We start from the raw sequence: 27739 nt of genomic DNA on the forward strand, positions 1-27739 counted from the left end.
TGTTGGAAAGTTTGTCGTTCTTCCGACATAGGTCAGACGTCTGTATATGGATGTCATGACCCGATATGGAAACTGTAGTAAACATGGCGGCATCAGTAGAAATACTATATTTGGCCATGCAGGCCATATATAGAAAGGATCATTGAGATAACATCACATGTGATCTGTCATGGCAGTTGTTTCTATTATTTCCCTAAGACGGACTTGGCTAATTTCCTGAAAGAGTTTTTTTCATTGGTAAGGATTCGTTTTTACAACACTTATGCAATATTTTTATAACATTACACTCCAATGAGGCGTGAATTATATGTAATCTTACAGATTAGCATTTTTGATTTTGCTCCATAAGTTGGCATAGGACCGCTTCGTAGCTCTGACAACACAATATATAAAAAATATCTGACGTCATCAGAGAGCTACGTTATTGCAGTTAATAATGAGGGTGAATTTATCATGCCAGCAAATATCAATGCAAAACATACTTCATACAATCTTTCCGTGTGAACGGTGAAATTGATGCTGGGCACATGTGAATTTTACCAGAGAAGCCAGAAGGTCATATGTTGGACTGGGAAATGTTTTCTAGCCACACAGTAGGCTAGTTTATGCAGTTATACTACTACCACTAGACTTGCACGAGCTCCACATATTATATATGTGGCCCATCTGTTCATACAGAAAGTATCTATCTATCGCTGCTGATGACTATTGGAATTAAATGAAAATAATGCATACAAATTAAGTGTATAACATCTTTGTCCCTGAATACATTCATAAGAATATTGTTTTTACTGTTCAGTAGAATAACTCACTTTAGCAAGGGTACATTCACATCTTACTGAAGGGATGTGTTTGGCTGGAAAAGGTTTGGAGGGAGGGGGAAGAATAGAGGGAGAGCCAAACAGATCTAGGAGAAAGCTGCTATGAGGATGATACACTCATTTGATATGTCTGTATAAGACACAGTAGATATATAGTACCGGGGTATATATTAACTGAAGTTTTTGTAAACATTCATAATTACCCCCATTCCTTCTATGATGAAAAGGGAGCTACATTCAATGTCTAACAAAATAAACGGAGCTAAACGCATAGTCTAACCGAAGTCAGTGATTAACCCAAGTCAGTGATGCAGAAAATGTAGGTCAGTGACCTATATTTGACATACTTAGGAGCTTATCGTCAATACCTATCCACCTTGGAAGTTTGATGACAGTTGACCTCTAGTTTTAGAGTAATGGAGCTAAACGCTAAGTTTAAACTAAGATGCCAGATTAACAAACTGAGTCAATGGAAAGCAAACACTGAATGACCTCTTCACTTATATGGTAGATATAATTAAATTTATAGAACAATTGGAATGTATGATAAGTGTGTCAAGACAAATCCTCCAGAGCCAATCTTAACCGTTCAATAGAATGTAACCTCTTCATCAAAGCAGCACAGCAGAATAACTATACGTTGCTTTCCATTATTTTAATCGAAATGGGATAAAAACCTATTAGACTATACAAAAGCACTCACCACAAAGTTGTGTACTGGTTCTTCCTTCTTCTCCGGCGGGTCTTTGTTATTGCGTCGGTAGTCCATCACCGACTGCAACACTTGCAACTCATTTCTGTGAAACATAGTTAACATGTACATACTGGAAGTATTTGAAGCTTTTTCTGTCTCTAATACAACTTCATTAGTCTACCATAACTTTAAAACAAGCAAACATGTTTCACAATCTAAACTGTCTAGCATTTTTACTTACTGGGTAACATTTCCAAAGCAAGAAACGGGTCCACAGTTTTACGTTTTCCTGATAACTGAATTCAGTCAAATTTTGGAAACAAGAATTATTGGCATGTGGGAACAAAGATTGCACATGTACTTACTTTGCAAATGGCTTTATGAGGTCAACAAGTATCTCCGGTGCTGGATGCAGTCCATGGATAAGGTTTGTAATTTCATACTTCATCAGTACCATGTCAAAGACCATTTCGGCAATTGTATTAGCGTCACTGTCTTGATCCTCTGGAAATGCCATACCGCCCTCAATATCTTCTGTATATCCCATCTGCCTCATTATTTTCCGACCTCCCTGTGGTAAGCAGTAACCAAATAATTATATTTACCTTTGTATGACTGAACACTTTATAGCCCTGTCAAATTCACTTGGCATTAATATAGGCTAAAAATGGAATGGTTACAGTCTCTCAGAAATCACTATGAGATGTTATAGGGTTCATTCACATTTATTAGTTGATATTATAAACAAGAAACCGCCAATGGTGATATGGGGGATTGCTACAGTACACTTCATGTAAAGCATCACATGTGATAAGCATCCTTTAAGATAGAAAAGCCACGCAAGTTTAGTTGATGTAGGACAACTAGTTACTTGGTAAGTGACCTAAACCAATCTTCTAAACAGTAGTGAAGATATGGGCCTGACCTTAACGAAACTTCCTAACCTGGTCACTGAAGCAGAAAATGTAGATCAGAAGCAGCATCTGAAGCATCACATGTGATTAGCATCCTTATATACATTAACCATGTAAGTTTAGTTGATGTACAACAAGTAGTTACTTGGTAAGTGACCTTAACAAATATTCTTAACCAGTGCAGATGGGGCCTAACCTCAACCAATGTTCTCCTGGTCAGTCAAGCAGAAAATGTAGGTCAGAAGCAGCATCCGAAGCATCACATGTGATTAGCATCCTTATATACATTAACCATGCAAGTTTAGTTGATGTACAACAAGTAGTTACTTGGTAAGTGACCTTAACAAATATTCTTAACCAGTGCAGATGGGGCCTAACCTCAACCAATGTTCTCCTGGTCAGTAAAGCAGAAAATATAGGTCAGAAGCAGCATCCGAAGCATCACATGTGATTGGAATCCTTCGATACATAAGCCATGCAAGTTTAGTTGATGTAGAACAAGTAGTTACTTAGTAACTGACCTTAACCAAATTCTTTAACCTGGTCACTGAAGCGGAAAATGTAGGTCAGAACCAGCATCCGAAGCATCACATGTGATAAGCATCCTTAGATACATTCAAGTTTAGTTGATGTAGAACAAGTAGTTACTTGATAAGTGACCTAAATCAATCTTCTTAACCAAAGTGCAGATGGGGCCTGACCTCAACCAATCTTCTTAACCTGGTCAGTCAAGTGGAAAATGTAGGTCAGAAGCAGCATCCAAAGCATCGCATGTAATTAGCATCTTTTGATACATAAGCTATGCAAGTTAAGTTGATGTGGGATAATTTATAACTTGGAAACTGAGCTTAACCATTCTTCTTAACCTTAGTGCAGACAGACGGGCGGACGGACAGACGGACAGACGGACGGACGGGAATCGCCAATCTATAAGCCCTTGCATTGCATTCCAGCCAAAAACAACTACAAGATATGGCAGGGGTTTAACACACAGCTTAGAGCCATATCATGCATTACCAGGAACAAAGGGTACACTGCAGCAAATGTAGCCAAAGGCACAGACAAAAGGCACCTTTAGAATAAAAAGACCAATTCCTCAGAGTGCCAGGTGTGAAAGTGAATAGAAGTCAGAGTGAGATACAAGTGTGGTCCAATAGAAATCCCTAGTCTGTTACAAGTCAATACACATTTTATAAAGATGAAATATTCAAGCAACACATTGATGATATACAATGTGTACATTGACAGAACAATTCAACCTGCCACCTTATGACATTATAACAGTAACCTTGGACACTACTGATCCTCTGGGACACAGCTGTCCTATTCATTAAACAGGCATGCAGCAAATGCTACATACATTTATTCATTTAAACATTCAATTTTCAACTAATTTATAATACGTTAAAAATGTAAAATGTAAGTAGTGAACTCTTTCCATATAGAATTCATCTGCAGTAGATCAAAGTCCATGAAGTCTTTCTGGACCTTTGGGAAGGTGAGCTAAAAAATGTAAAATATTATGAATATGAAAAAACTACGAATTAAAAGTCACTGAGGGAAAAAGCACTTGCTTACCTTGATAACATCGACACGATCCCTGAAGAAGGTGTTGCTAAATTTGACATATCTCCACATTTCTGCCCTATTTTTCAGTGGCTTCAACAAATGTCGTGCATATTTCTCTAGAATATTGAAGGCAAATCCAATTTTCTTCACTTGGTCTAATTCCTAAAATGTAGATAAAGCGTATTAGTCGTCACTATGAATCGTAATAGTAGTAGTATAATTCCTATTAATTATTTCATACACTGGTGAATAAATTTTAACTGACTGTAATTATTGATTTGAACAGTTGGAACCTTGTGATATATACATGTTTACCTATCTGTTTATCAAAGTTGTTTTAACCTACATCACCATTGTCAGGTGCCTAGCTGCCTATACGCTGGTTTGCATGTGAATCCACCAAATTTTCAAAACAAAAAATAAAACAAAATACTGCTTGTTGCACCCCCTTGTCCCCCTACCAAGGCCCTGCCCTGGCCTGCTCCTTAATCAATCCACTACAAAGGCTAGCTGCGCTCCTGTTTGTATTTGGCAGTAGTGTGATGCTGTATTTATTCTCAAATAGGCCTCTTTCCCTAATGAAAAATATTAGCTCTAAGGTTTTGGAGAAAGCTTATTTGTGAACCACATTTCATACAAAATTCAAGATCCTGGAAAATAAAGATGTGGGAGAAGGGGGCTTATTTGTGGGTGGGAGCGTCTATGCAAATCAATGTGGTAAATCCATTTCATGTTTTTTGTATACTACTTTATACATATTGTCCATTGAGAAATCATCATTAAGATAATGGGTATGACATCAGGGCATGGTGATGTCACATTGAAGACAACAGACTCAACATCAAGATAGTGACATATTGCAGACTTGATGATTGTCAGAGAATTGTTTTTTCTATATATATATATATATTTCCACACTCCTTATAATGTGATAAAAAAGGAAACTGAATTTGTTTACAGCCTCACTAAACAGGAAACTTTTAAGACTTTTCATATAGCTCTTGCATGAAATGGAACTGTAACATGCTTGTCATATGATGAAACCAAATGAAACTAAAGGATTTATTACAATTGTTTTCATAAGAACAAGAAAAAACAGTCAATATTATTGTCATATTTAAACTTCTGGGTTTCGAAATAAGGATGGGAAGGTGCTGAAGTAGGTGGGTAGGTAGGTCCGTCGTTTGCCCGGCAGGTAGATTGACAAACTTTTTATTTTCAAAAATTATTTAATATTTTTCAATTGTGAAGGTTATATAAAGAGTGTTTCAGACTTAAACACTGCTGCTCTTAAATAATATGAAGACACCCATGAAAACGAACATAGGGAAGGGAAGAGTAAACACAGATTTCATTTTCATATGCCTTATGTTGGATATATATATTCAAACTGACATTATATAGGAAGGCTCCAAGAAAATCTTACCTCACAATTCTCACGGATCAAATTCTCCATATCAATTACACGATATTTCATGTTTAAGTCACAGATGACCCGTGACAAAGCAAGCATTTCTTTGGTACAGTTTTGTGGCTCATTCGCAAGTATATACGGTAGCATGGCCGCACGCATCCTTGCGATTCCCTGCCTCAGAGACTTTTCGTCTGCCACCCTATTATGTTCCTCCATGGCGGCAAAGGATGTTGTGTGTATCACCAAACTATGTCAGCAGAGGTATTATGTACCTGAATGTAAATAATACATAAAATTCATAAACAAAATGTATTTAAAGGAAATTTATTTTGATGCTGAATTACAATTTATATAAATTCGAAATACAGAGGAAAACTTCTTTCAGGATGGTAAATGTAGAAATACATCAAGCTCAGTAGAACGAAAATCATAAACACTGAGGCGTAAAAAACATTGCATATGCCTGGATTTTAACCCTTTCACCAATTTAGACCAAAATGGACTCATCCAGATAAATGTATGGTAGAGTCTACTCAAGATACCTAGGAGTTAATCAAGGGTGCACAATTTTGTATTTAGAGTACTAGCCCACAGGTAGATTTTGAGAAATTATACTAGCCCTCACCTATCATTTCATAGTAATTCATCAAACATTCCCACTAGCCCAACATCTGATAGTTTAAACAATGTATGTACTAAACATGGTTACATATTAAGCATTCTAACTAGACATGAATAATACCAACAAATGATTAACTTAATTTTATATATGATGAAGGACATGCTAATTGTACAACAGAAGTATATCATACTGTAAATATTGTAACATCAACTGATATGGACACAGGGGCTTACAGTCTGCGTCCATTATTTATCGTATTAAATTGTATTAAATGAATAGTCTTTTAATTACTTTGCCTTTTTATATCTTTAGATTATTTTTGCACTGATGGTACATAGGCCTATTGAAAAAAAATATTCTTTGAAATATTTCTGAAAGATCAGTAAAATCCCATCGTTATTAAAGATAATTACCTGAGCAGGTGTTAATATAACATACATTTATAAAATCCTTTCCGGGTTTCCATTGATATTTTCCCCTGTTCTGGCCACACAGTAACAAAATCCACTGAATTGGTTTTCCACATGCAGCAGAATTACAACCGTCTACATTGTGCACATTGGCATGATATCATTTTGACCTAAGACATGAACACTCTAATATCTATGTATATAATAAGATATGAAAGGTCTGGTGATCATTTTGACTTTATATCAACTAAGTCTAAATTGTTTCCTTGTTTTTTTTATACACAATAGGTAGATCCACTTTACAGTATTGATAATGATATGATTAGCTACAGGTACTTCCTGGTATGATTCTAATGGGAATTTCCACGGTGCCATCAATATAAAGTGAAAGTAGAAATTTACAATTTTCCTACAAGATGTACATTTTCCCCCCTCATTTAATTTAAATTAACGCAATCATGTTTTGCTTCAAAGTAACATTACACAATACCTAATGATAATTTAACATCTGCCACTGTCTAAGTTTGAAGGTGGGAGATACAAGACATCAAGTAAGCTCATCTTGCAAGTCCAGACTGAGTGATCGATACACATAATTGTTTGCATATTGTTATTAAAAAGGCTTTTCTGGTCTAAATCAATGTTCTATAAAGTCAAATGCAATCATGAAGTTTACGTTTAGAGTTACACTCCATACCAGTTTTTCACCTGGTAACATCAGGGTTATATTTAGATGGCTTATATTTATAGAGGACCTTTGGATACTTACACTTCAAGATACAAACTTTATCTTAATCTTTTATTGTTGATATATTCATTACCAATTCTATTTATTTAACTATTATGTAATTATGAAATTGCGAATTGTAAATATATACTTATCTACAGAGTTATAAACAATGGTTTTAAAGAACATCCTGTATGAAAAATAGAATACCAACTGATATTATTGGGAAAACACACCCACCATGAGTCATCCATATCGGTGACACGATGACATTGCCCTTCAGTTTGTAATAACACTGTTCATTGTTATTTGGATGAAGCATATGATTCGTTATGATAAAATTTACTATATGAACTCAAAATGATAGCAAAACATACTGGGGGGATCCCCAAGTCATGGTTACCATTATTCCAGATTCAAATATTTTGGAGTCGGATAGGTGAAACGCTGGAGTTCAATCATTGCCACAAAATGTTTCTTTGCTACCATGACGGTAGAAACCAATAAAGATGTTACATCCTTGTTTCGTCATCCACATCAAAGTTCTTCAACTAAAACCTCTTAATCTTAGTCTTCCGAAACAAACAGTTATGTAGGATCATGATGGAAAGTCGCCAACCTCGTCACGTGATCATCAGTTCTATTTTAAGAACGTGTAACATCCTGGGAAGTTCCGTGAGGCTATTTTTAACTAATTAAGTATGGTAAATACTGAAGGGCGGAATGCAATATCCGGAACTGGTGAAATAAATAAATGCATATATTTCTTATTCACCTTTTTAAATTTTAATTGGTGAAGCTGATTCGTGATGTTTTAAACGTTTGCCTCAGTCTAACCACGGAATTAGTTATCCGTGTAATTAATCTTTTTATAGATTTTTTTGAAAGTTAAAAAAAATGAAGTTATTAATTTCTATTTTTTTGCGCTTTTTTTCAATTCCCTATAATATTCAGAACAAGGGACATTTTCACCGGGCTAACTTGAATATATTCATATTTCCCCTTCTATCAGTTTCGACCATTCACAATAAAAAAAAATCATATTCATTGATTAGAAATAATTGGGGGGAGGGGGGATAAAAACTTGATCGCCATGGAATGGGGTTGAGTTTCTCGCTCTCTGTCTCTCTCATTCTCTCTCTCTTTTTATATAAAAATTGGAAAATGGTTGAAAAAAATGTTTTAAGGGACACTGACAGAAATAATCATAATTAAATAAAGTCATAGTCTTTAAATAATCACTATAAACAGAAACATGTCTCTGCTATAAAGTATATAAAATGTTCCTGATAAAGCGGGAACATATTATATCCGACCCGTCATTAATTTTAAAGAATAATAAACGACATTTTCAAGAAACCAGAGGGCCAGAGAAATATTATATGTGAAATTGAAATTATGACAATAGGTGAAACTATTTGTTGAAAATGTTGAGATTTGCACCTGCCTTGAGTGGATTATATCAGCTGTCTTGGTTATCGTAGACACAGGTACGTGATAATTTGTTACAGCTATATTTGGACCTAAACTAAGGTGTTCAGGGGAATTTTACATGTTATAGGGGTTTTAATCGACTTTCCGGGGGGGGGGGGGGCATTTTTACTGAAAGTCGATATAAACCCATAAAACATGTGAAATTACTCTGAACACCTTAGTGTATGTACACATATAGCTGTAACAAATTCTCAAATCCCCGTGATCTTAGAGTCACTTGATCTCTACAGTGACGTAGTAAAGGGTCCACAATATTGGGGGTAAATATCTCTCTCTCACGTTACCATCTTACTAGCTTGGCACCCTTCAAATTTTACTATACTCGCAAAAGATATCTATATCTGCTATAGTCATTAAAACGGTTAATTCATAATTAATCGCATATATATACCATTTTGATTAGTGCCAACAATTCGACAGTCAATAGAAAAGAGGTTAACCAAACGAAAATCATAGACTGGATCACAATCCCCTATGTTAAAGCACGGACTTCGTCCTCTAATCTAATTCCGTGGTAAAAGGAACATCTGCAACATTTGACCGGGTGATGGAGAAACGCTCCTTTCAGCACGACCCTGCTCCCACCACTTCCTTTCCCATAAGACCGTTAACAACGTACGTTGATATATTGATTTGTTTTTGACATAAAATACAAAATGATCTATGTAATTTGTTTTATTCTATTTTATACATGTAATTTTAATCATCTAAATTTACAGTCATCGTTGTTTCTACTTTAGTTTAAACTTTATTTTATTGATGTTAAATTACAATAGTACATGGTTATAAATACAGAAAAGGATCCAGAAACAAGTACATAGTACTTATGTAAATCCGTCTCCTTATAGACATAACAGCAGCTATGGATCAGTACTGACAATATTATAATTCATATAAATAAATATAAATACACTGTATATATAGAGTATAACATGTGCAGGGAAAAGAAAGAGAACGGGTGCAAGGATTTATAGTGGGATGGGGATGATATTTGACGGGGAAGCGATGGGCATCAAAACTGCATTGAGAGAACAAACGCTGATTGCATGAATACAAACGATATTTGACGAAAGAGCACTAGCTGTGTCTGTACATGTTGTGGAAAGTTTATGTAATATGTTATGAAAACAAATTAAAACAACAAATGCAATTCTTAACTGGCACTAATGATCTGTAACACTCTACGCAGACCAATGCGATATTCAAGTAATTGCAAGTATCACCACAACAAACATGATTACTGATATGAATGAAGTTAAAGTTTCTTTAAAAACGTCTAGACTGAACAATGAAGTTTTGAACATAGTCAAAAATAGTTTCATTTAAGTGAATTGGTAGTTCGGGTCTACCCTAAAGTAAAAAGCTTATATTATAGTTAGGAGGTAGGCGACTAAAACATTGGATTATCAGCAGCTGGTAGTTAGGACATTGGTGGAGGAAATTGTTCTGTAGTTTCAGTAGACAAATTACATGAGCACATAGGACTATCAACTAATTTTCGTGCAAACAGGTGAGTATTTAAGGAGCTGCAGTTCATCCTAAGTCGTGCATAATGGATCTGACCTTGTCTGCTTCTGCAGTAGTAATAGTGCTGAGGAACAGAGAGAGTGTCGGAATTTAGATTTTTTTTGAGGTTAGTAATTGAGGGATTGTATTTTACGTTATCTGGTAGTGCATTCCATAAACCAACAGAAGGGGGGAGGAAAGAGTCTTTATATAGATTAGTTCGACAGTTGACTTGACAGACATTGTTAGCTCTTCTTGTATTGCAAGTATTATATTTGAATGGCGAGCAGGTAGAACGTTAGCAAGATAAGAAGGGCACTGACCATGAACAATCTTATGAAATTGGATTAGTTTGTGTGTTCTCCTTCTACTTTGCTGCCATGTGTAACCAGAGACGTAATATACGTCTCTGATGTAACTAATAATCGTTATTGTTTTGAAGGGAGAAGGCGAATTTTAACTTGTGTCTAATCCCATTCGTATTTTTCAAATAAAATATGTTTAAATCAATTACGTTTCATCAGAGACGTATATTACAAATATACGTCTCTGGTTTCATGCATAAACCAGGGCTATCATAAGACTTATAGGAATAGGAATAGGAATTAATATTTACCTCAGATTTCAATTTGATTAAAATCAAATCCTATTTTACAACGAATCAAGTAACAAGACTACAAATTAATTGAAATGTGATTTTAAATTAACCACATTTGTCAGTTTATACGCGCTATATCCGCCGAGCACCTGTTCCGGATAAAAATGCAACCGTCTTGGGGTTCTGGTATTAGATTACCGATCATATAATTCTTTGTTATTTCTTTAGAAACGGGTATACTTTCTCTATTTAGGTTTCATCATATTGCTATTGAAATTGAAAAATAAAACAAAACAGCGATAAATGATAATATTGCTATCAATGAAACGAAAGTAGTTCTGCAGCTTACGGAAATTAGTCAAGAGATTCAACCAATCAAATCGTCTGATACGAACTTCAAAACGACATCCCGACTTCCGATAACTTTGTCAGGCCTAGCGGTGCATGGTGGAATTAGCAGAGTAATCGTTGTAGATTAGGAGGAAATATAGGTACAGTATAGTATAAGATGAGTTTAAGGAACATTATATGGAAGCATTTATATAAGTATGCTTAGTTTGGTAAAGAGTGATGTACTCAGTCCTATTTATCCTATTTTTAGCCAAGAGCCAACCCGGCCATGTTTCCTGAACACCAGACATGTTGATAGGTAGATGTCCCTTGTGGGACATTTTGACTGATTGATATCTTGTGGATGTGTTTGTAAAATCTAACTGTCAGAATGTCCAAAGTCTGATGTTTTGGGAGAATTGGGCGATCTCAAAACTTACTAAGACTTTACCATGCATTGTAAGCTGGTAAGTTAGTACCATAACTACTCATAAGTGCCTGCTGTACATGTACATTCAACATTAATTTATGTACTATATAATTATAGTTCCTGGGTGACTTATTTGCAACTTGGGTTGAACTTTGCTTCAAGATCCTTCCAATGATGCATATGGTTCAAAGCCGATTTAAATCCATTCAATGTGCCTGAGTTCACAATACTTCCTGTCAAGCTATTCAAGTCATCTATAACTCTGATAGAAAAGAAATATTTCCTGGTGTTCAGTCTTGCACATAGTTTTTCGAATTTCTTACTGTGGACCCTTGTTCTGGTCTCTTTTGATGGTTTTATCATTTTCCAACCTTTTTGGCTAAGATCGTCATTAGTATAGCCTATACATTTGAATCATGATCCAGGCTAACAAGAGTGATTAATATAAGTTGAAATAACTTGTTTCATATTTGTTGTAAAAATAAATAAATTTTATTTTTTAAGTGAACAATGTAGGATGATGTCTGGTTATAATTATGACCAAATCGCAAATCCTGTTCCTTCAGCCTAATGTTGACAATGTAACAGCCAAGGAATATGAGGTAAAAATTATTGCCTTTCTGGCAAACTGGCTTTTTCAGCCATGCAGTATAACCTGGGGATGTGCTCACTAGTTGTTTTCAGCAATGTCGAGCGTGCAGATCAGTGGCTGGATGGGTATTTGCCCGCACGTTATAAGGTAGAAACAATGGTGAACGGGTAATAATTACGATAGCACAAGAATACCACACAGCAACAGCATGAGAATTTGATAGCACACAGCAACACTGGTCTCACTCCTTTTCTGTTGTACCATGATGTTGTCATCATATTCTCAGACTCCAATTGACAAAGATAGCCTCAGGTGCTGATATGTCTTTCTATCTTTCTCTGTGTTTGGAAAGAAGCTGTTATGTAAAATAAGTTATTGAAGGTAGTTTTCAATATTCCCTCTCAATGTGTTATCTTGTCCTGCTGTAACCAGAAATAAGTGTGAGGTCTTGACTTATTTTAAGACTGATCTAGAAGAACACTGTCAGTCTTGCCTGCATTTCCCGGTCAGGGGCATGTGGCATATCAGTAACACAATTAGTGTGATGTACATATATAGCCATTATACGTCATCACACTGATGAGCTGTACTTCATGGGCAGCCTTGCTATGAAGCGGAAAGAGGCTGACTTGCTCTTGTTGCTAATTACTAAGGTTTCTTGATCTCCCTTTGCAAGAACCTCAGAGAGCAGTTTGGATTTGCTTTGTTCACCATCAGGGATACATATAGTAAATACATTTCCACTTTGACATGACAACTCCATTCCTTATTCCCAATATGTTCTCAATAATCATAGGACTGCAATTGTACAGGAATTGTTTTAAACAGGTAACCATCTTTCAAAAAAAAAAAAGATTTTAACAGTGTGTCCTATACAGCAATAACATTTTCAATGAGATGGTAAACATTGCAAATATAACAACTGAAGTAATAGCAAGCAAGGAAGAGGAGTAACACCTGTCACACATTACTTGATAAATATGTAGGTTTTTCTAACTGGAGTGAATTGATTTTCACTAAAGTACAGAAGATTTCGGTGATATTTCCTGAAATAGCCTTCCGTGATGTACCAGTGCAAATGAAACTATCATGCCTTGCAATCACTGATTTCTCCCTATATGTGATAGCCAGTCCATTTCAGATAGCAAATCATTCCTTTTTTATGCTAAAAATGTTCAGTATCATAAAGAGATTTGCCTTTTAAATTATTTTTCAAGGTGTCCCATAAGCTGACAGTAGTAACTGCTGATATCTGCCTCTAAAAGATGGCTGCTGAGCCCGGACGTGTGCTGAAACCTTTCAATGGCGGTCAATTGCAACATCTCACTGCAGCAGTCAAACCAGGGATGGTTGGAGTGCAGGCCAAGGAGAACATCTCCTCTACACCCACAGCTGAACCTGGACGTGTGCTTAAGCCTCCCAACCGTGCAGGAGGTCCTGATCCTAATCCCATAGCCAAACCCAGCACTGAAAAAGAACAAGTCTCCTCCATTAATCCCAAAGAACCCTCAGGGTAAGGAGCGCTTCTTGATTCATAAAACGGAGTACACTTTTGGAATGGTCTTGCCAAATTGAAATTACTACTTTTAATTTTAGGATCAAATTAACTCAAAATTTTACTGCTTTTGAAATAAATATTACGATTAAAAATAAATAAGTTCTAGACTTTCAGATGTATATAATAATTATATATATCTAACTTTATATATATATATATATATATAAAAAAAAAAATAACGACCGACTAAAAAAACTAGCTGCTTTCACCCTTCACAGGGCTCTTCAGGTTTATTAAAAAAACAACGTCGTGACGTCACAATTACATGTCATCACACTACAATAGTAACGTGACATCACGAAGTACACAAGATTGGTGGACAATTTGGCTTAAAATTTTAATGTGGCCTGTTGAGACTCGGTTTTAATATTCTTATTAGTTGGTCTTCTTTCGTTTCTCTTAAAATAGTGTCTGATGAAAATAGTTGATACAAAGGTAATACATTAAATTTATCTCCAGCACATTCATGAATATGTTTGTTAACATGAAGATTTTGTAAAGAATCAGTTCTAGTTTGTTGTCTATGTACAGTCATACGTGTCCTGAGTTCATTACCGGTTCGACCGATGTAAAAATCACCACATTTAGAACAAACGATTGCATAAATTACATTTTTTGATTTACAAATCATATTTACCTTCATAGTAAATTTCAAACCATTCCTGAAAATAAAAGTATTACACTCGATAATCATAGGACATGTAGCACATCTTGGTGTCTTACATTTGGATACTTTTGGTGTTACACAAGAATTATCAAACTTAGAACATGTCAACATACGTTTCAAGTTTTAGGTTGGCATCTACAGTGTAAAATAGCATGTTTATTAAAAATGTTTCTCATACGCCTGCTACTTTGCTTTAACTCTTCACATTTGTTCTTTATCACAGGAAACATATTACATTTCCGTGGATTGAAAGTAGAAACAAAAGGAACTAACTTTGATTCATCCTTTAGTTTTTGTAGACGGGAAGTAAAGGGTCCCTTTTCAATAGCTTTCTGTATACCATGTTCTATTATCTCAGTAGGATAACATTGAGCTTTAAGGTATTGCTTTAGTTGACTTAGTCTAGGTATTGCTTTAGTTAACTTAGTTAGTATATATATATATATATTCAAGTTTGTAATCCCAGGTTGAATCTGTAGCAGTAATGCTACTGGTAGCATCAGGGGTCACAGTTAAAGAGATCTTTGCATAGAATTTGAAATGCATTGTGTGTATTGTGGTTAGGTACCCTGCATGATGTGCTGTTAATGTATTGATATTTTACTTTTTGCTTCTTTTCAGACAAAGGTGGTCATTACAAGATTTTGATATAGGGAGGCCTCTAGGTAAAGGAAAGTTTGGAAATGTATATCTGGCCAGAGAGAAGTCAACCAAATATGTTGTTGCCCTTAAGGTAAGGTCATCCGTCCATTGCTGTATGCTTAAGCCATCCATTGCTGTATGTTTAAGCCGTCCTTAAAAAAATATTTCTGTGCAGTTTCCTGCAAACATGCAGACATGCTCTTCATTTCCTTAAAAATCACACCATTTATGTTACAGCCATAGTGCCATTTTATATTTATAACAGTGAGACTTGATTGTTATTGTTACTGACATCTCTTCAGCACTCGCACTTCTATTGCTTTGAGCTCCAAGATGATGCACATATCAAATGTTTATCTTAGTTTAACCTGCTTTCCAGTGATATGTAGCTGCTACATAGCAAATGAATCTTACTAAGAATATGTGAAGTATGAGCACGCTAAGATAATCCCAGAAATAACCAGCCTAGGAGACTGGATGTGTTCGCACGAATCGGAGGCCATACCAGTTTTACTATTTATTTTAAATTTAAGATACCTGGTATGTTTTAATAAAGAAACGGGATTTGGAGAAATTATAGGACATATTGTTTTCGTTACAGGTTCTATTTAAGTCACAGTTACAGAAAGCTGGTGTTGAGCATCAACTTCGACGGGAAGTAGAAATACAGTCACATCTGCGGTAGGTACAAAGCAGACCTAGACTTGGCATGACATTTGAATACATGTGTTTACAAGGCAGAAGTCTTCTGTTTAAAATGTCCCATTAAAGGTATGATTTATAGAGGATCTGTCATAAGTTTCCCTCCATATTAGATTTATGATACAAGTTTTGGATTTTTAGCTCACCTGGTCCAAAGGACCAAGGTGAGCTTATGCCATACCGTGGCGTCCGTCCGTCGTCCGTCTGTCATCAATTTCTTTAAACGACTTCTTCTTCTTAACCACTGATTGGAATTCAACTAAATTTGACTGGAAGCATCCCTAGGTGGTGGGGGTTCAAAATTGTACAAATGGTGGGGCTGACCCCCAAGGGGGATGAGGGGCGGGGCCAAAAGGGGTCAATTTGGCTATATTGCTTTAAGCGACTTCTTCTCTGCAACTAAGAAGTGGATATCAACCATATTTGACTGGAAGCATCCCTATGTGGTGGGGATTCATACAAATGGTGGGGCTGAGGGCGGGGCCAAAAAGGGGGAAATTTGGCTATATTGCTATAAACAACTTCTACTGTAGAACTATGCCATGGATATCAATCATATTTGGTCGGAAGCATTCATCGGAGGCAGGGATTCAAAATTATACAAATGGTGGGGCTGACCCCCCGGGCTAAGGGGTGGGGCCAAAAAAAGTGTATTACTTGGAAATGGTTGAGATCCCCACCATATAACCATGGTATACAATTGCTGAGTATAAAGAGAAGAATGCACATTTGCTTCCAGGATGGCTATAGGGTCTGGCCCCACCCTTGGAGACATAGTCCCTGTGCCATAACTTTAAAACTGTTGAGATCCCCACCCCAAAACTGTATATATAAATGCTGGGCATAAAAAGACGAATGCAGTCATGATATCAGAATAGACCCTGGGGTCTGACCGAACCCCTAGGGACCTAGTTTGTTAGTCACATTTTGGAAATAGTTGAGAGCCCCACCCTATAACGGTATATACAATTGCTGAGTATAAAGAGATGATTGAACATATGCTTCCAGGATGGCCTTGGGGACTGCCCCACCCTTGGAGACTTAACCCCTGGGTCATAACTTTGAAATGGTTTAGATCCCCACCCCAAAACTATATATACAATTGTTGGGCATAAAAAGACAATGCAGTCATGATATGAGAATTGACCCCAGGGTCTGCCCCACCCTTGCAGACTTAACCCCAGGGTCATAACTTTGAAATGGTTGAGATCCCCACCCCAAAACTATATATACAAATGCTGGGCATAAAAAGATGAATGCAGTCACGATATTAGAATTGATCCTGGGGTCTGGCCACAACCCTAAGGACCTAGTTTCTGAGTCAAAGCTTGGAAACAGTTGAGATCCCCACCCCATAACCATACATAAAATTGCTGGGCATGAAGAATCTAATACATGTACAGATATGCTACAAGGATTGGCCTTGGGGTCTGGCATATTCCCTTGATCTCATTCGGAGAATATTTTGCCATGATTGCTTTGGTATCCAGGTGAGCGATACAGGCAATCTGGGCCTCTTGTTCATGTTTGCGAGCCTTTGGTGAGATAAAAATAATATGCATTCTACATATTGAATTGTTGGATGTGTACTGGAAACACCTCGTCTGTTTTTATGCTCTCGTCCATAACTTCTGACTCGCTGAAAGTAGAAATAAAAATGGAAAGGTGATGTGTTGCATACCACTTTAGGTTCTGTATGCTGAGGGTCGAGGTCGCATTGAGGTCAAAGGTCAGATTTATTGTCTCGACAATAATGTCTGACTTGCTAATGATAGCTCTTTTCAAATTTTAGAAATACGTAAGATTACAACATGATGTGTTATGTACCGCTTTGGGGTCTATGCCCAAGGTCGCTGTCTCATTACGTTCAGAGAACATGCCTGCACCACCAACACACTACATTCCAGACTCGGTGACATTTTTGGGAGCATAATTAATGAATTTTACTGATGTTCTTGTTTTGGACTATGAAAATATTAGTTCAGACAAAAGTAGAATTTTACAAAACCTACATGTGGTATTGTACTGTGAACATGGAATTGAACACCCTTACATTTTCCCTTGATGTGAAACTTCCATTGTCTTCTTTGTTACAGACATCCACACATACTGCGCCTTTTTGGATATTTTCACGACAAAACAAGAGTCTACCTCATTCTAGAATATGCACCAAAGGGAGAACTCTACAAAGAGCTCATGAAGAATGCAAGATTTGATGAGAAACGAGCAATTGTAGTAAGCTATACCTACATGATTGATTAAAGAAGGCACTAACAATATTTTATTTGGAGGGTACTACTGCCAAAAACTGTAATGATAACTATGAATTGGAAACTGTTATTTTATGTATATGTATCTACATTAATCCTTTAAACAGGGATCTTGAATGATTTTTGTGTAGGCTGTCTCACTCAGGTTTTTGTTTTTTTACAGTATATAAGCCAGTTGGCCAGTGCCCTGAGGTATTGTCACGGTAAAAAGGTCATTCACAGGGATATCAAACCTGAGAACCTCCTCCTCGGAAACACCGGTGACCTCAAAATTGCTGACTTTGGCTGGTCAGTTCATGCACCCTCATCCAGGTAAGTAACAATTTCTAATGGTCAGTCTTCATATACTCATCCAGCTAAGTAACAATTACTCATTGACTTTGAGTGCATGTCTTTGGCATATTTGCTGTCGACAAAAGTGTCGTACAGTCCTCTGAATGGACATGTGCGCCGACTCTAATGGTCAGTCTACATCACCTTATCCAGGTAAGTGACTATATCAATTTGTCATCTCATCTAGTCAGTTTATACATGCTTTTCTAAGTAAGTAACAATCTCAAAAAGGTGATTCAAACACACTGTTGTCTAGGTAAACATCAACTACAAGTAAATCGGTTAATACACATTTATCTAGGTGCATAACAATTAAAACTTATCATTCCACACCATCATCCAGGTAAGGTATAACATAACTGCTGGCATGTGTAGCGGAATTAGACTGGGTTGATCGTTAGTGACCAGGTAGCTCAATTGTTTGAGCGTCCGTCTAGAATTCAAAGAGTTCTGGGTCAAACCTGGTCTGGTAGTGCATTTATCTGCACGTACTACATTTGTCGCCCAACAAAATATACCCAAGAAAGGTAGTATTGGTTCTTGTGTGTCAAAGGAGGGAGGATTGTAATGGAACTAGACTGGGTTCATCGTCAGTTAGTAGAGCATCCGTTCAAATGGTCTCGAATTTGATTCCCAGTCTTGCCATGCATTTTCCCGCATCTACAACACATGCATTACACACAACTTCTGATACTTTCAACATTTCAAAATTGCTGACTGTCCATCATATAATATTATTATGTTTAAAAATGAATAATAATGTTACCAAAACTTGTATCTAAGTTCCTAGCCAGATCTTTCGTGCTTCATGGCATGTTTTACACACCATATCTAAATATATTTCAGGAGAACCACATTGTGTGGCACCTTAGATTACCTACCTCCAGAAATGATTGAGGGCAATCTTCATGATGAGAAGGTGGATCTGTGGAGTCTTGGCGTGCTATGTTACGAGTTCCTGGTGGGAAAGCCTCCGTTTGAGGCTGCAAGCCATGAAGATACCTACAGAAGGATAACTAGAGTGGATCTTCGGTTCCCGTCATATGTGTCCGATCCAGCCAAAAATCTGATCAGTTTGGTAAGGTTTTAGTCCCGCACAGATTCTGTGCAGCTTTACAATTTGGTTTAATAAATAGACATAACAGCACATGTATTTTAGCTCACTTGAACCTAGTACCACCAAGTTAAATTATTTTATTGTCATTGTCACAAAATGTAATACGAAGTATTCCATAAACACCACATGTTGCATTTTACAGAATTATAGTGGTTTGAAATTTGAATATTTTGAAAATAAAAGCACAAAACTTAAGAAGTTGAGCACAGGACCTTAGCACTGCCAATCCTCCAAGAAAAAAGCAGCTCAAAGTGGAACTCTTCATTTATATAACTAATACAGTGGTAGCCTTTCCCTTAAATCAAAAAAAGAAAGTCATATACATGTAGTGAGTGGTATTGTACCCTTTTAATTATGAGGACCATGGATTAATACCTGTGAATTAGTAACATAACTATTTATTTTGTTATTTCCAATACCTGTGATTGTCATGTTTGTACATTATGATTTCAGCTGCTGAAACATGACCCAAATAAACGGTTATCTCTGGACAAAGTTTTAGAACATCCTTGGATCAAAGACAATCAAAATCCTGATACATCGTAGAATCAAGTTTTCTATGAAAGCACTTTTGTGATTATCTGGACCTCATGTCTGTATTCCCAAGATTGGAGGAAAACAATGGAGGTTCAGTAAAAATAACTCCCCTCTTTGAAATGATATAAGATTCCTGACTTACCACTGAAAAGGTGCTGTATCATACATATGGCGGGAGATCTTGAGAGTTGTATATCATGTGATAATTTATTGACCCCGGAACTGAGTATGTGGGGAAAGGAACCCCTGGCCACAGATTCACACAATGTTCCAGGTAGTGTGAAAAGGAATTTGATACTGGACGGTGACAAAGGCTACATTCGCGTTACCGGTTGAAACGGTACGTGTGGCGCAGAATTTTTCCACGATAAACGAACACTCTTGGACCGTTCTATAAGCAGAGCTAAAACTGCACAGTTTCGGAGAATAAAAAACAATGTATCAAGAATATTATGCCCTTATGTGGCTTGACATTGTTTTAGAAAGAAATAACGCAAACTAGCAATATTCAGCAGTTTAGTTTCGGCCAGGTACGTCTGGACCCCTCAATCTACACGTACCAAATTTTCCTGAGGTCAGCCTCGGTCCAAATCTGTACCTGTCGTTTTCTTTACAGGTTCAACCGGTTCAACCGTTTCAACCGGATACGCGAATGTACCCAAAGTCTTCCAGACTGTTATGAGATCACGGTTATTAATTAGTTTGTTTTTGTACAAATCATGTGTGTATATAATATCAACAATGGTGGTATTCTAATCTCTGATGATCTCCGTCATTCATGGTATAATATAGAAACTATCAGTCAATCTGCTTGACAGTTGACTTGTATTTCATAGTTGTAGCTATCATAACTATCAAGTAACACCAAAGGGAACATAATAACAATTAAGTTACTCTAGTGTCACCAAATATTTCAAGATTTCCACAGAATAATAAAATATTAAACATACCAAGTGCAGATAACAGATTACTCACCCTTAGGCCATTATTGTACATTGTTGATATGACATCATGATGAACAATATGAGCCTCCCTGAGAGTACTTCAGGGGAAACATCACATCTCAAAATTGTTCTGACCAAGCCTCAATCATAGAGGCAAAACTAGTCAACCAATAAAACTCAGAAGATCTGCTTACTTGGTAACACTTGAGTATGTTGACCTATTGGCACTATGGAGACAATACCAGATAGATAAAGAGCCTAGATGTTGTGATTTTTACTTAATAAATTATCTTGAGAAGCATCTTTTCTGCATTATTTATAATGATTCTTGATTAAGTGATAAAAAAAATCTTTTATTTGTTTCAATTTCATATCAAATTGATAGAACTTGTAAAAATATCTTTCTGTTTATATTGAAAGAGACATGAATAGTTCTTAACTCATTTGAAAATTCTGCTATGAAATGGAATAGTGGGTAAGCCGCATTGTGAAGGCTGATCCTCATACATTTTGTATTTCTATTTTAGGTATAACATATTGTCCTAGACTGTTTGTAAAAATTATATAACACCAAATGTCACTGTTATAACTTAGATATGTATTCCAAAATGGAATACCATTTCTTACCCAAGTGCATTATTCCTTGAAATCCCAGATTTATTTAATTGAATTATTCATTGGAGCAATTATCAAATTTTAGCTTGAATGTCACATAAAACGGCAATATTAACCTTTATTGTATTCAATAGAATGGTTTATCTTCCAATTAGACATGTTTGTAGTGTTTTCTCCAGGTTTGAAAAAATATGGGGGGAGGGATGTACACAATCCTGGAGAAAACACTGGTTTGTTAAGGTGTCATATTTACACCCTATTGACGAGCTTTTGTTTATTCAAATTGTTCAGTATAATACAGGAATACATAAGGAGGGTATTATAATCTGATTGGCTGTACATGTACTTGGATAATATGTAACTTATTATGTTAAAAAGGAATGAAGTTTAATGAAAGTGTATGTTGATTCCATATTATATCCTGGTCAACTTGTCTGATGTCATAGACACCAACAGGACAGCCAAATGTTTGTCTTCCTTGTTCAACATAATGTCACCTTAATGTCACTTTGAACCTGATATCTGTTGAGTTACAAGAAGAAATATTTCTTTTGTTAAACTTGTTATTGTTTAATAATTCCATCCTCTTTGCTTCACATGGCTTTGACCCAGTTGTTATCACAGTGAATCCTGTCTAATTGGATGCATGTGACACTCATAATGTATTGGTCAGTTTAGACAGAATGTCAGAAGGCACATGTTTTGTTTGTATTTCAAATAAAAAATGGAGTTACTTCATGTGATGGATTATACAGATGTGGAATTAGATAGAAAGGTTTCTCTAAAATTGAATTTTTTAAGTTATTTATTTTAAATCATGCAGTTCAAATTTGAACTGTTATTCAGAGGCTAAATAATAATTCCTTTCTCTGGTATGATCACTGTACCGTAAAAGTAGAGATCTAGGACTAATACCAAGAATTACACAGATAAAGACTACCTGTAATACTGATAAGGTGTACAAAGTTTGGAGTACAGAAACACTTGTGCCTACTGACAGATGGACAGACACTGATTCCAGTAATTTCCCTAACTTTGTTGTGGGGATATCAAAACAATAATGTACATGTCTTTTAAAACAAAATTATGGCCCCAATCCCTCCCATTTGATGTTAATAATTCTATTTTTGGTGCTGTGTTGAATTTCTTCTTATATTACCTATCTGTCAGTGCAGGTTTTTTTAGGGATAGCTTATGACAAACAACTGTGGCCAATGTTGGTAATGAAACTTTACTTCAAATAATGTGCAATTTCTTGCATTGGAAATGGAAGTGAATGAGCGGGTGATTGGGAGGTTTGCTTTCAATATATGTTTATTATATTTTTACCAGTAAAGTATGGAAAAATATCGATATGATAAGTGATTTCTTAAGTTAAAGTATGTAGAGATGTTCATCACTGATGGTGATGTCACAGTAGAGAGGCGACATTTGATTGTCATGTCCAACAAAATGTCCTGGCTAATCTATGATATGATACTGTATATCAGTAAATTTCATGGAAGTTTAACTTTCCCTTTTTTGAACTTCTATCATGAAGACAAATTTATCTTGACAGCCAATATCAATGCCAAACCCACTATATTTAGTCCTGATATGTGAAGGGCGAAATCAATGCTAGGATTTTTACCATGTATACAGTAATTTGCAATGTTCTGTGAACTTGAGGAACGTACAAATGTAATAAAAAGTAAAACTCATGGTTTTATGATGAACATCATTATATATTTCACTCCTATTTCAGATTTTAAAATAATTTTTCTTATGCTATACATTCAGTCATACTCCTTGAATATACATTTATAATTGGTATTTCAACAGGAAACCATTGAATATTCCATGTATAATGTGCATATTTTTCCATTATGTAAAATAAAAAAACAAATAAACTCTGCAATAGTCATTCGTTTGTGTTGCGTTTTTAGCTTACCTTGCCTAATGGTCCATGAGGGCTAATGGCATGGTGTGACAAAAAGAGATTTAGGATTTTGATATTTGTCCAGTAACATGCTGGGATGAAGTGAAAGACCTTGACCTATTTTCCATTCCCTCTCTGCACCCCTGGAATATGTCATTGCAAACAAGAGGCATGCAGCTAGCTATTTGATTGGTCTTGGGTAAAAAAAACACCTGACCAATCGGTAGGCTGATACCAGCCCTTTGAAGATTAATGAGGAGCAACACCTGACTTCAAAGTCATGCAATTTTACCGTTAGGCCACTGACAGATTCTTTTGATGTACATCAAATGATTAAACTAGTCTGCTCATCTCATCCACAAGGTGGTGCACACTGACCTTCAATTTTGCTATGACATATTCCAGGGGTGTAGAAAGTGAACATGAGTATAACCCCTGGAGTATTGAGGATGCCTATTTTCAAGGTCTTGGTGGTAAAACATCGAAACCTGTAGTGTAAACAAATTCTTCTGAATAACCCAAGAGGTTTAGGGTAACGGTATATGGCCTGTAGCATTCTCTTATGAGGGACCATCATTTCTGTTCAACTACAACTTTGTCACTGAAAGTGTGACATAGGTTCTGTTTTTCCAGAGATGTTGGCTGCATCACCCTGTTTCTACGCAATTACAGGCAGTACAACTGTCAAATCTGGTACATAGCTATTAGCCAAGTCATGAGGTTTACATCTCCATATAGGACAGGAACAGCGGGTTTGAAAGGAAAACGGAAGAATTTAAAGAATTTTGATAAATGGACATAATTTCTTCTCCAAGTTCAAAATAAACTTAAAAATAGATACACATCGTCATTGAACAGTATTGTTTAATAGCATAATCCATCGGTTTTACTGATTTACTTATTGACATCCTTTTGAGAACCATAAGGTCTAAGATCATAGTATTTGAATACCTCATGGTCATGTCTTTAACTGCATTCAAGTTTATAAGGGTCAAATAGGCTAAAATCTTCAAGTGACTTCCAAGGTCCAGAAAGGTTGGAATCATGACATTTGTCAAGTTACATGCAGTAACAGGGATTGAAAGTTATTAAAGTTGTTAAAATCATACCCTTAACCTTCATCAAAGGTCAGTGAGGTCATATGTTAAAGTCTTGGAATGACATCAAGTTCCAGGAAGCCTGGGATCATGACAAGTTAGTAAGTAGAATTGAGGGCTATTAAAGACATAACCATGACGGATTCCAAAATGTTTACATTGTTAAATTACTTCTGAAGTTCCAGATGGCATAAGGTAATATAATATGACCAGTAATTAGCTAGAGTGGATTTCTATCATTTTTTTCTAAATATTATTAAGTGACCAAACCTTCATTGAAGTTTGCAGGGTAAATATGATGAAAGATGTCAATGATTTATTTTCAGGCTCTAGAAAGCAGAGGGTCATTACGTTTGATCAGTAGCTAACTCGGATGATGTGCTATTAAAGCAGTTCAAAAGTAACCTTGACCTTCAAGGTTATATCGACCAAATATTTTTAAATCTTTTAAACTAAGGCCTATAGTCGTTTGACCTGTAGGTTGTTGGGATAAATAACCTTGCTCTTCATTTAGGGTCAAAGATCAAATTTGTTAAAATATTTGAATGACTTCTCAAGTTCCAGAGGGCCTTATACTTGACCAGTAGGTAACTGGAATAGAGGGCTATATAAGTTAAAATAAATATCCTTGAGTTTCATTCCATGGCACAGAGGTAAAATTATTTGAGTTCAAGGCGGCCAATGATCATGATATTTGACCTTTAGGTAATTGTAATGGAGGACTATCAAAAGTGTTTCAACAAATGGCATTGATCTTCGTTCAAGATTTAAGGGATCAAATCTCTCAGGTTGCACAATCGAACGGCCATGGTATTTTTCCATGCAATAGGTCGTTTGGAAAGAGTAAATGACCTTGACTTTATTATGAAACAAAACCGTCTTTCGTCATGTCTTTGCCGATACAACTTCATTTGTGACCTGTCACTTACGACATTGATGTTTCTTGTTCAAGTGATCGTCAAGGCCCATGGATCGTTTGTCCATCAAAAACCTAGACTACTCGAGAATGAACCGGCTCATAACTAAAAATGAAAATGGGAGTTCAACTTATTATAGAACTATTCCTTAATTAACAGACTACGGGAGATCGGGGCAAGTTCGGCCCCTAGTAAGCCCGACCACACATAATAGTTTTGGTCTATCAAATATTTACAACTTTGAGGATCTTTGCAGTTCAGTTGACTGGACAGGACATTCATGCAAAGAAATCCAGAGGATAAGTCAATTACTATGAAGAAAATCATGACCTCATAGTCACTTCTTTTTAGTTTTGAGAACTTTCTGTTAACCGGATCGTTACTTTTTATCATATATATATATATGGCATCGATACACGCAGCACACTGACAGCTTCACCTGATGGTATACGTATTGATGAATTCTAATGTACGAATTGATTGAATTGGTTGGAAAATCTGACGTTGCATGCTCTATGACGTCATAATTATGCTGCTTCGAACGTGGGATGAACTTACCCAGACTGCATGTCCGAACTTGCCCCAAGTTGGGGCACGTTCGACCATCCAATCTCCCTACAGAAAATGTTTAACAGCTCTCCAACTATACGGACATGTTAACCCTTTTGTTATTATTTTATGAAAGGCATGGAATTTCCTCCAAATGGTATATACAAATAAATTTCAACAAATGCCATACCGTCCAGACCGACTTTGATGAAAATGGGCCGAACTTGCCCGGTCTCCCCTAAATATATGAAATGAATAGCCTATAAAACGCTTTGGCCCATTACTGTTGTGGGTTTTTTTGTACTCATTATTTTGTATTTACCATCGTATGGCATTGTCACTATATAACCCTACCAAATTCAGTTGGCATTCATGTAGGCTATTAATGCCATGGACCGATTGTTGACGGTATCATTATTATGACGTCATAATTGTTACGTTACATACATTATTTGAACAAAATGCTGAATGATAATAAATGTTACTGAATTTTCTATGAGATGAACAGATTCCAAAAATGGTAAATACAAATATTGAACTGCTTTCAGTTGGCATTCATAGGCAGTCTGAATTACAACTGGACAAAGGCAAAGCTAGCCAACATGAAGCGCTAGCGCGTTTCATTGAATTTGCCTTCTTCCAAAAAAAGTTGGCATTCATAAGCAATATGAATTCCCACTGGACAAAGGCAAAGCTAAACAACATGAAGCGCTAGCGAGTTTCATTGAATTTGCCCTTTTCCAAAAGAAGTTGGCATTCATAGGCAATATGAATGCCAACTGAAAGCAGTTCAATGCTTAATTGTACACGCGTACTCCTTTCCTTTATTATTAGATCTACTACTTGCCAACTCTACCTATTTTGGAGGAAGACTCCCCGATTTTGGACCATAAAATTGAGCGGCATTTTCAACCAGTAAAGCTCAGCTATTCCTAATTAGAACAGTTCAAAAGATGCCATTTGGAAGGTGTTTTTCCCACTAAGGTGTACATGCTCAAATTTTATTTATGCTCTTAATTCTGAACACGCGGAATCTCCCCCATGGAAATTTCAAGAAGTTGGTAAGTATGATGGTAAGTACATTTTTTGTACATGTATAGTATCTTTAATTGTGTAATCTGGAAAAAAAATCGATATATTTAAGCGTCCTAAGTATAAAAAAAAGAATGCACATTTTTTTAGGCATATATAAGTCTGTGGTTAATTTATGTTTTTATTTCTTCCTAACGCGTATTAGAATCTCTATATATGTTGACATGTTCCGGATATTCAGTGTACCGTCTTCCGTTTCAGACCTTAGATGTAAAGTATAAACTATTTTGATTTTTACATTTAGAAATCGATAAAGTGAGTTTTTTTCATCTGATTTCAATAAAAAAAATTAGAAAAAGTTGATATAATTCGTTATTTGCGATAATTTATACAAAAATGAAGGAAATCCAATGAAAGTGGCTGTTACTTCCTTATCGAGTAATTACAACCAATCAAAATTTCCGACACGAATTTCAAACGCTGAGTACGGGAAATAGCACCGATTGGATCCATCATGATCATTCCAGTTGTAGCATAGGCACAGGATAAACACTTCGCTTATAAGTAATCAACAGTGGCTATAGAGAAGGTAATGGTTCTAAGTAGCAATGCAAGTATTTGAAGATTGGCATAGACAAGCTTGAAATCGACGAGAATATCCTATCAATCCTAGCATGCATGATCTTGTTCTAATGCGTGTTCGACCCCCCGCCCCCCCCC

General features: G+C 36.2%; 3 protein-coding genes across 9 annotated transcripts in view; 2 read left to right on the plus strand and 1 right to left on the minus strand.

Moving 5' to 3' along the window:
- LOC110446780 overlaps positions 1-7802 on the minus strand; it is a 31661-nt gene extending 23859 nt beyond the window's left edge. For 2 of the 6 annotated variants that reach the window (XR_002462506.1, XM_021492097.1), the window contains exons 1-5: positions 7575-7802; positions 5425-5684; positions 4008-4160; positions 1881-2086; positions 1525-1618 (exon numbers count right to left, since the gene is read on the minus strand). Coding sequence is in view for 5 of the 6 variants with exons in the window: in XM_021492097.1 (XP_021347772.1) it covers positions 1525-1618; positions 1881-2086; positions 4008-4160; positions 5425-5628 (657 nt within the window). In the remaining variant the exon portion in view is untranslated. Of the gene's footprint in view, positions 1-1524; positions 1619-1880; positions 2087-4007; positions 4161-5424; positions 5685-6447; positions 7183-7411; positions 7526-7548 lie in introns of those variants that run through there. The other 4 variants (XM_021492114.1, XM_021492122.1, XM_021492105.1 and 1 more) reach the window with 4 other exon arrangements.
- Positions 7803-11172: 3370 nt separating this feature from the next.
- Positions 11173-20333, plus strand: LOC110446819 (serine/threonine-protein kinase Aurora-2-like). Its single transcript, XM_021492134.1, has 8 exons — positions 11173-11260; positions 13339-13634; positions 14968-15079; positions 15590-15669; positions 17787-17925; positions 18124-18272; positions 19140-19371; positions 19864-20333. Exons 2-8 carry the CDS (start codon positions 13387-13389, stop codon positions 19954-19956), a joined length of 1053 nt encoding a protein of 350 aa, XP_021347809.1. The 5' UTR covers positions 11173-11260; positions 13339-13386; the 3' UTR covers positions 19957-20333.
- Positions 20334-27499: 7166 nt separating this feature from the next.
- Positions 27500-27739, plus strand: part of LOC110446968 (aurora kinase A-B-like) — a 10615-nt gene continuing 10375 nt past the window's right edge. For both annotated transcript variants that reach the window (XM_021492320.1, XM_021492329.1), the window contains exon 1: positions 27500-27608. The gene's annotated coding sequence lies outside the window, so the exon portion shown is untranslated. The remainder of the gene's footprint in view (positions 27609-27739) is intronic.

The sequence above is a fragment of the Mizuhopecten yessoensis genome, unplaced genomic scaffold, assembly GCF_002113885.1.
Source record: "Mizuhopecten yessoensis strain PY_sf001 unplaced genomic scaffold, ASM211388v2 scaffold371, whole genome shotgun sequence".
Taxonomy (NCBI): Eukaryota; Metazoa; Mollusca; class Bivalvia; order Pectinida; family Pectinidae; genus Mizuhopecten; species Mizuhopecten yessoensis.

What these genes read in the sequence shown, in the direction of transcription:
- LOC110446819 (XM_021492134.1), top strand. Translation starts at nt 13,387, where the DNA reads ATGGCTGCTGAGCCCGGACGTGTGCTGAAACCTTTCAATGGCGGTCAA. An exon ending in AATCCCAAAGAACCCTCAGG is followed by an intron (nt 13,635 to 14,967) that starts GTAAGGAGCGCT and finishes GCTTCTTTTCAG; the next exon opens with ACAAAGGTGGTCATTACAAG. An exon ending in CCAAAAATCTGATCAGTTTG is followed by an intron (nt 19,372 to 19,863) that starts GTAAGGTTTTAG and finishes TTATGATTTCAG; the next exon opens with CTGCTGAAACATGACCCAAA.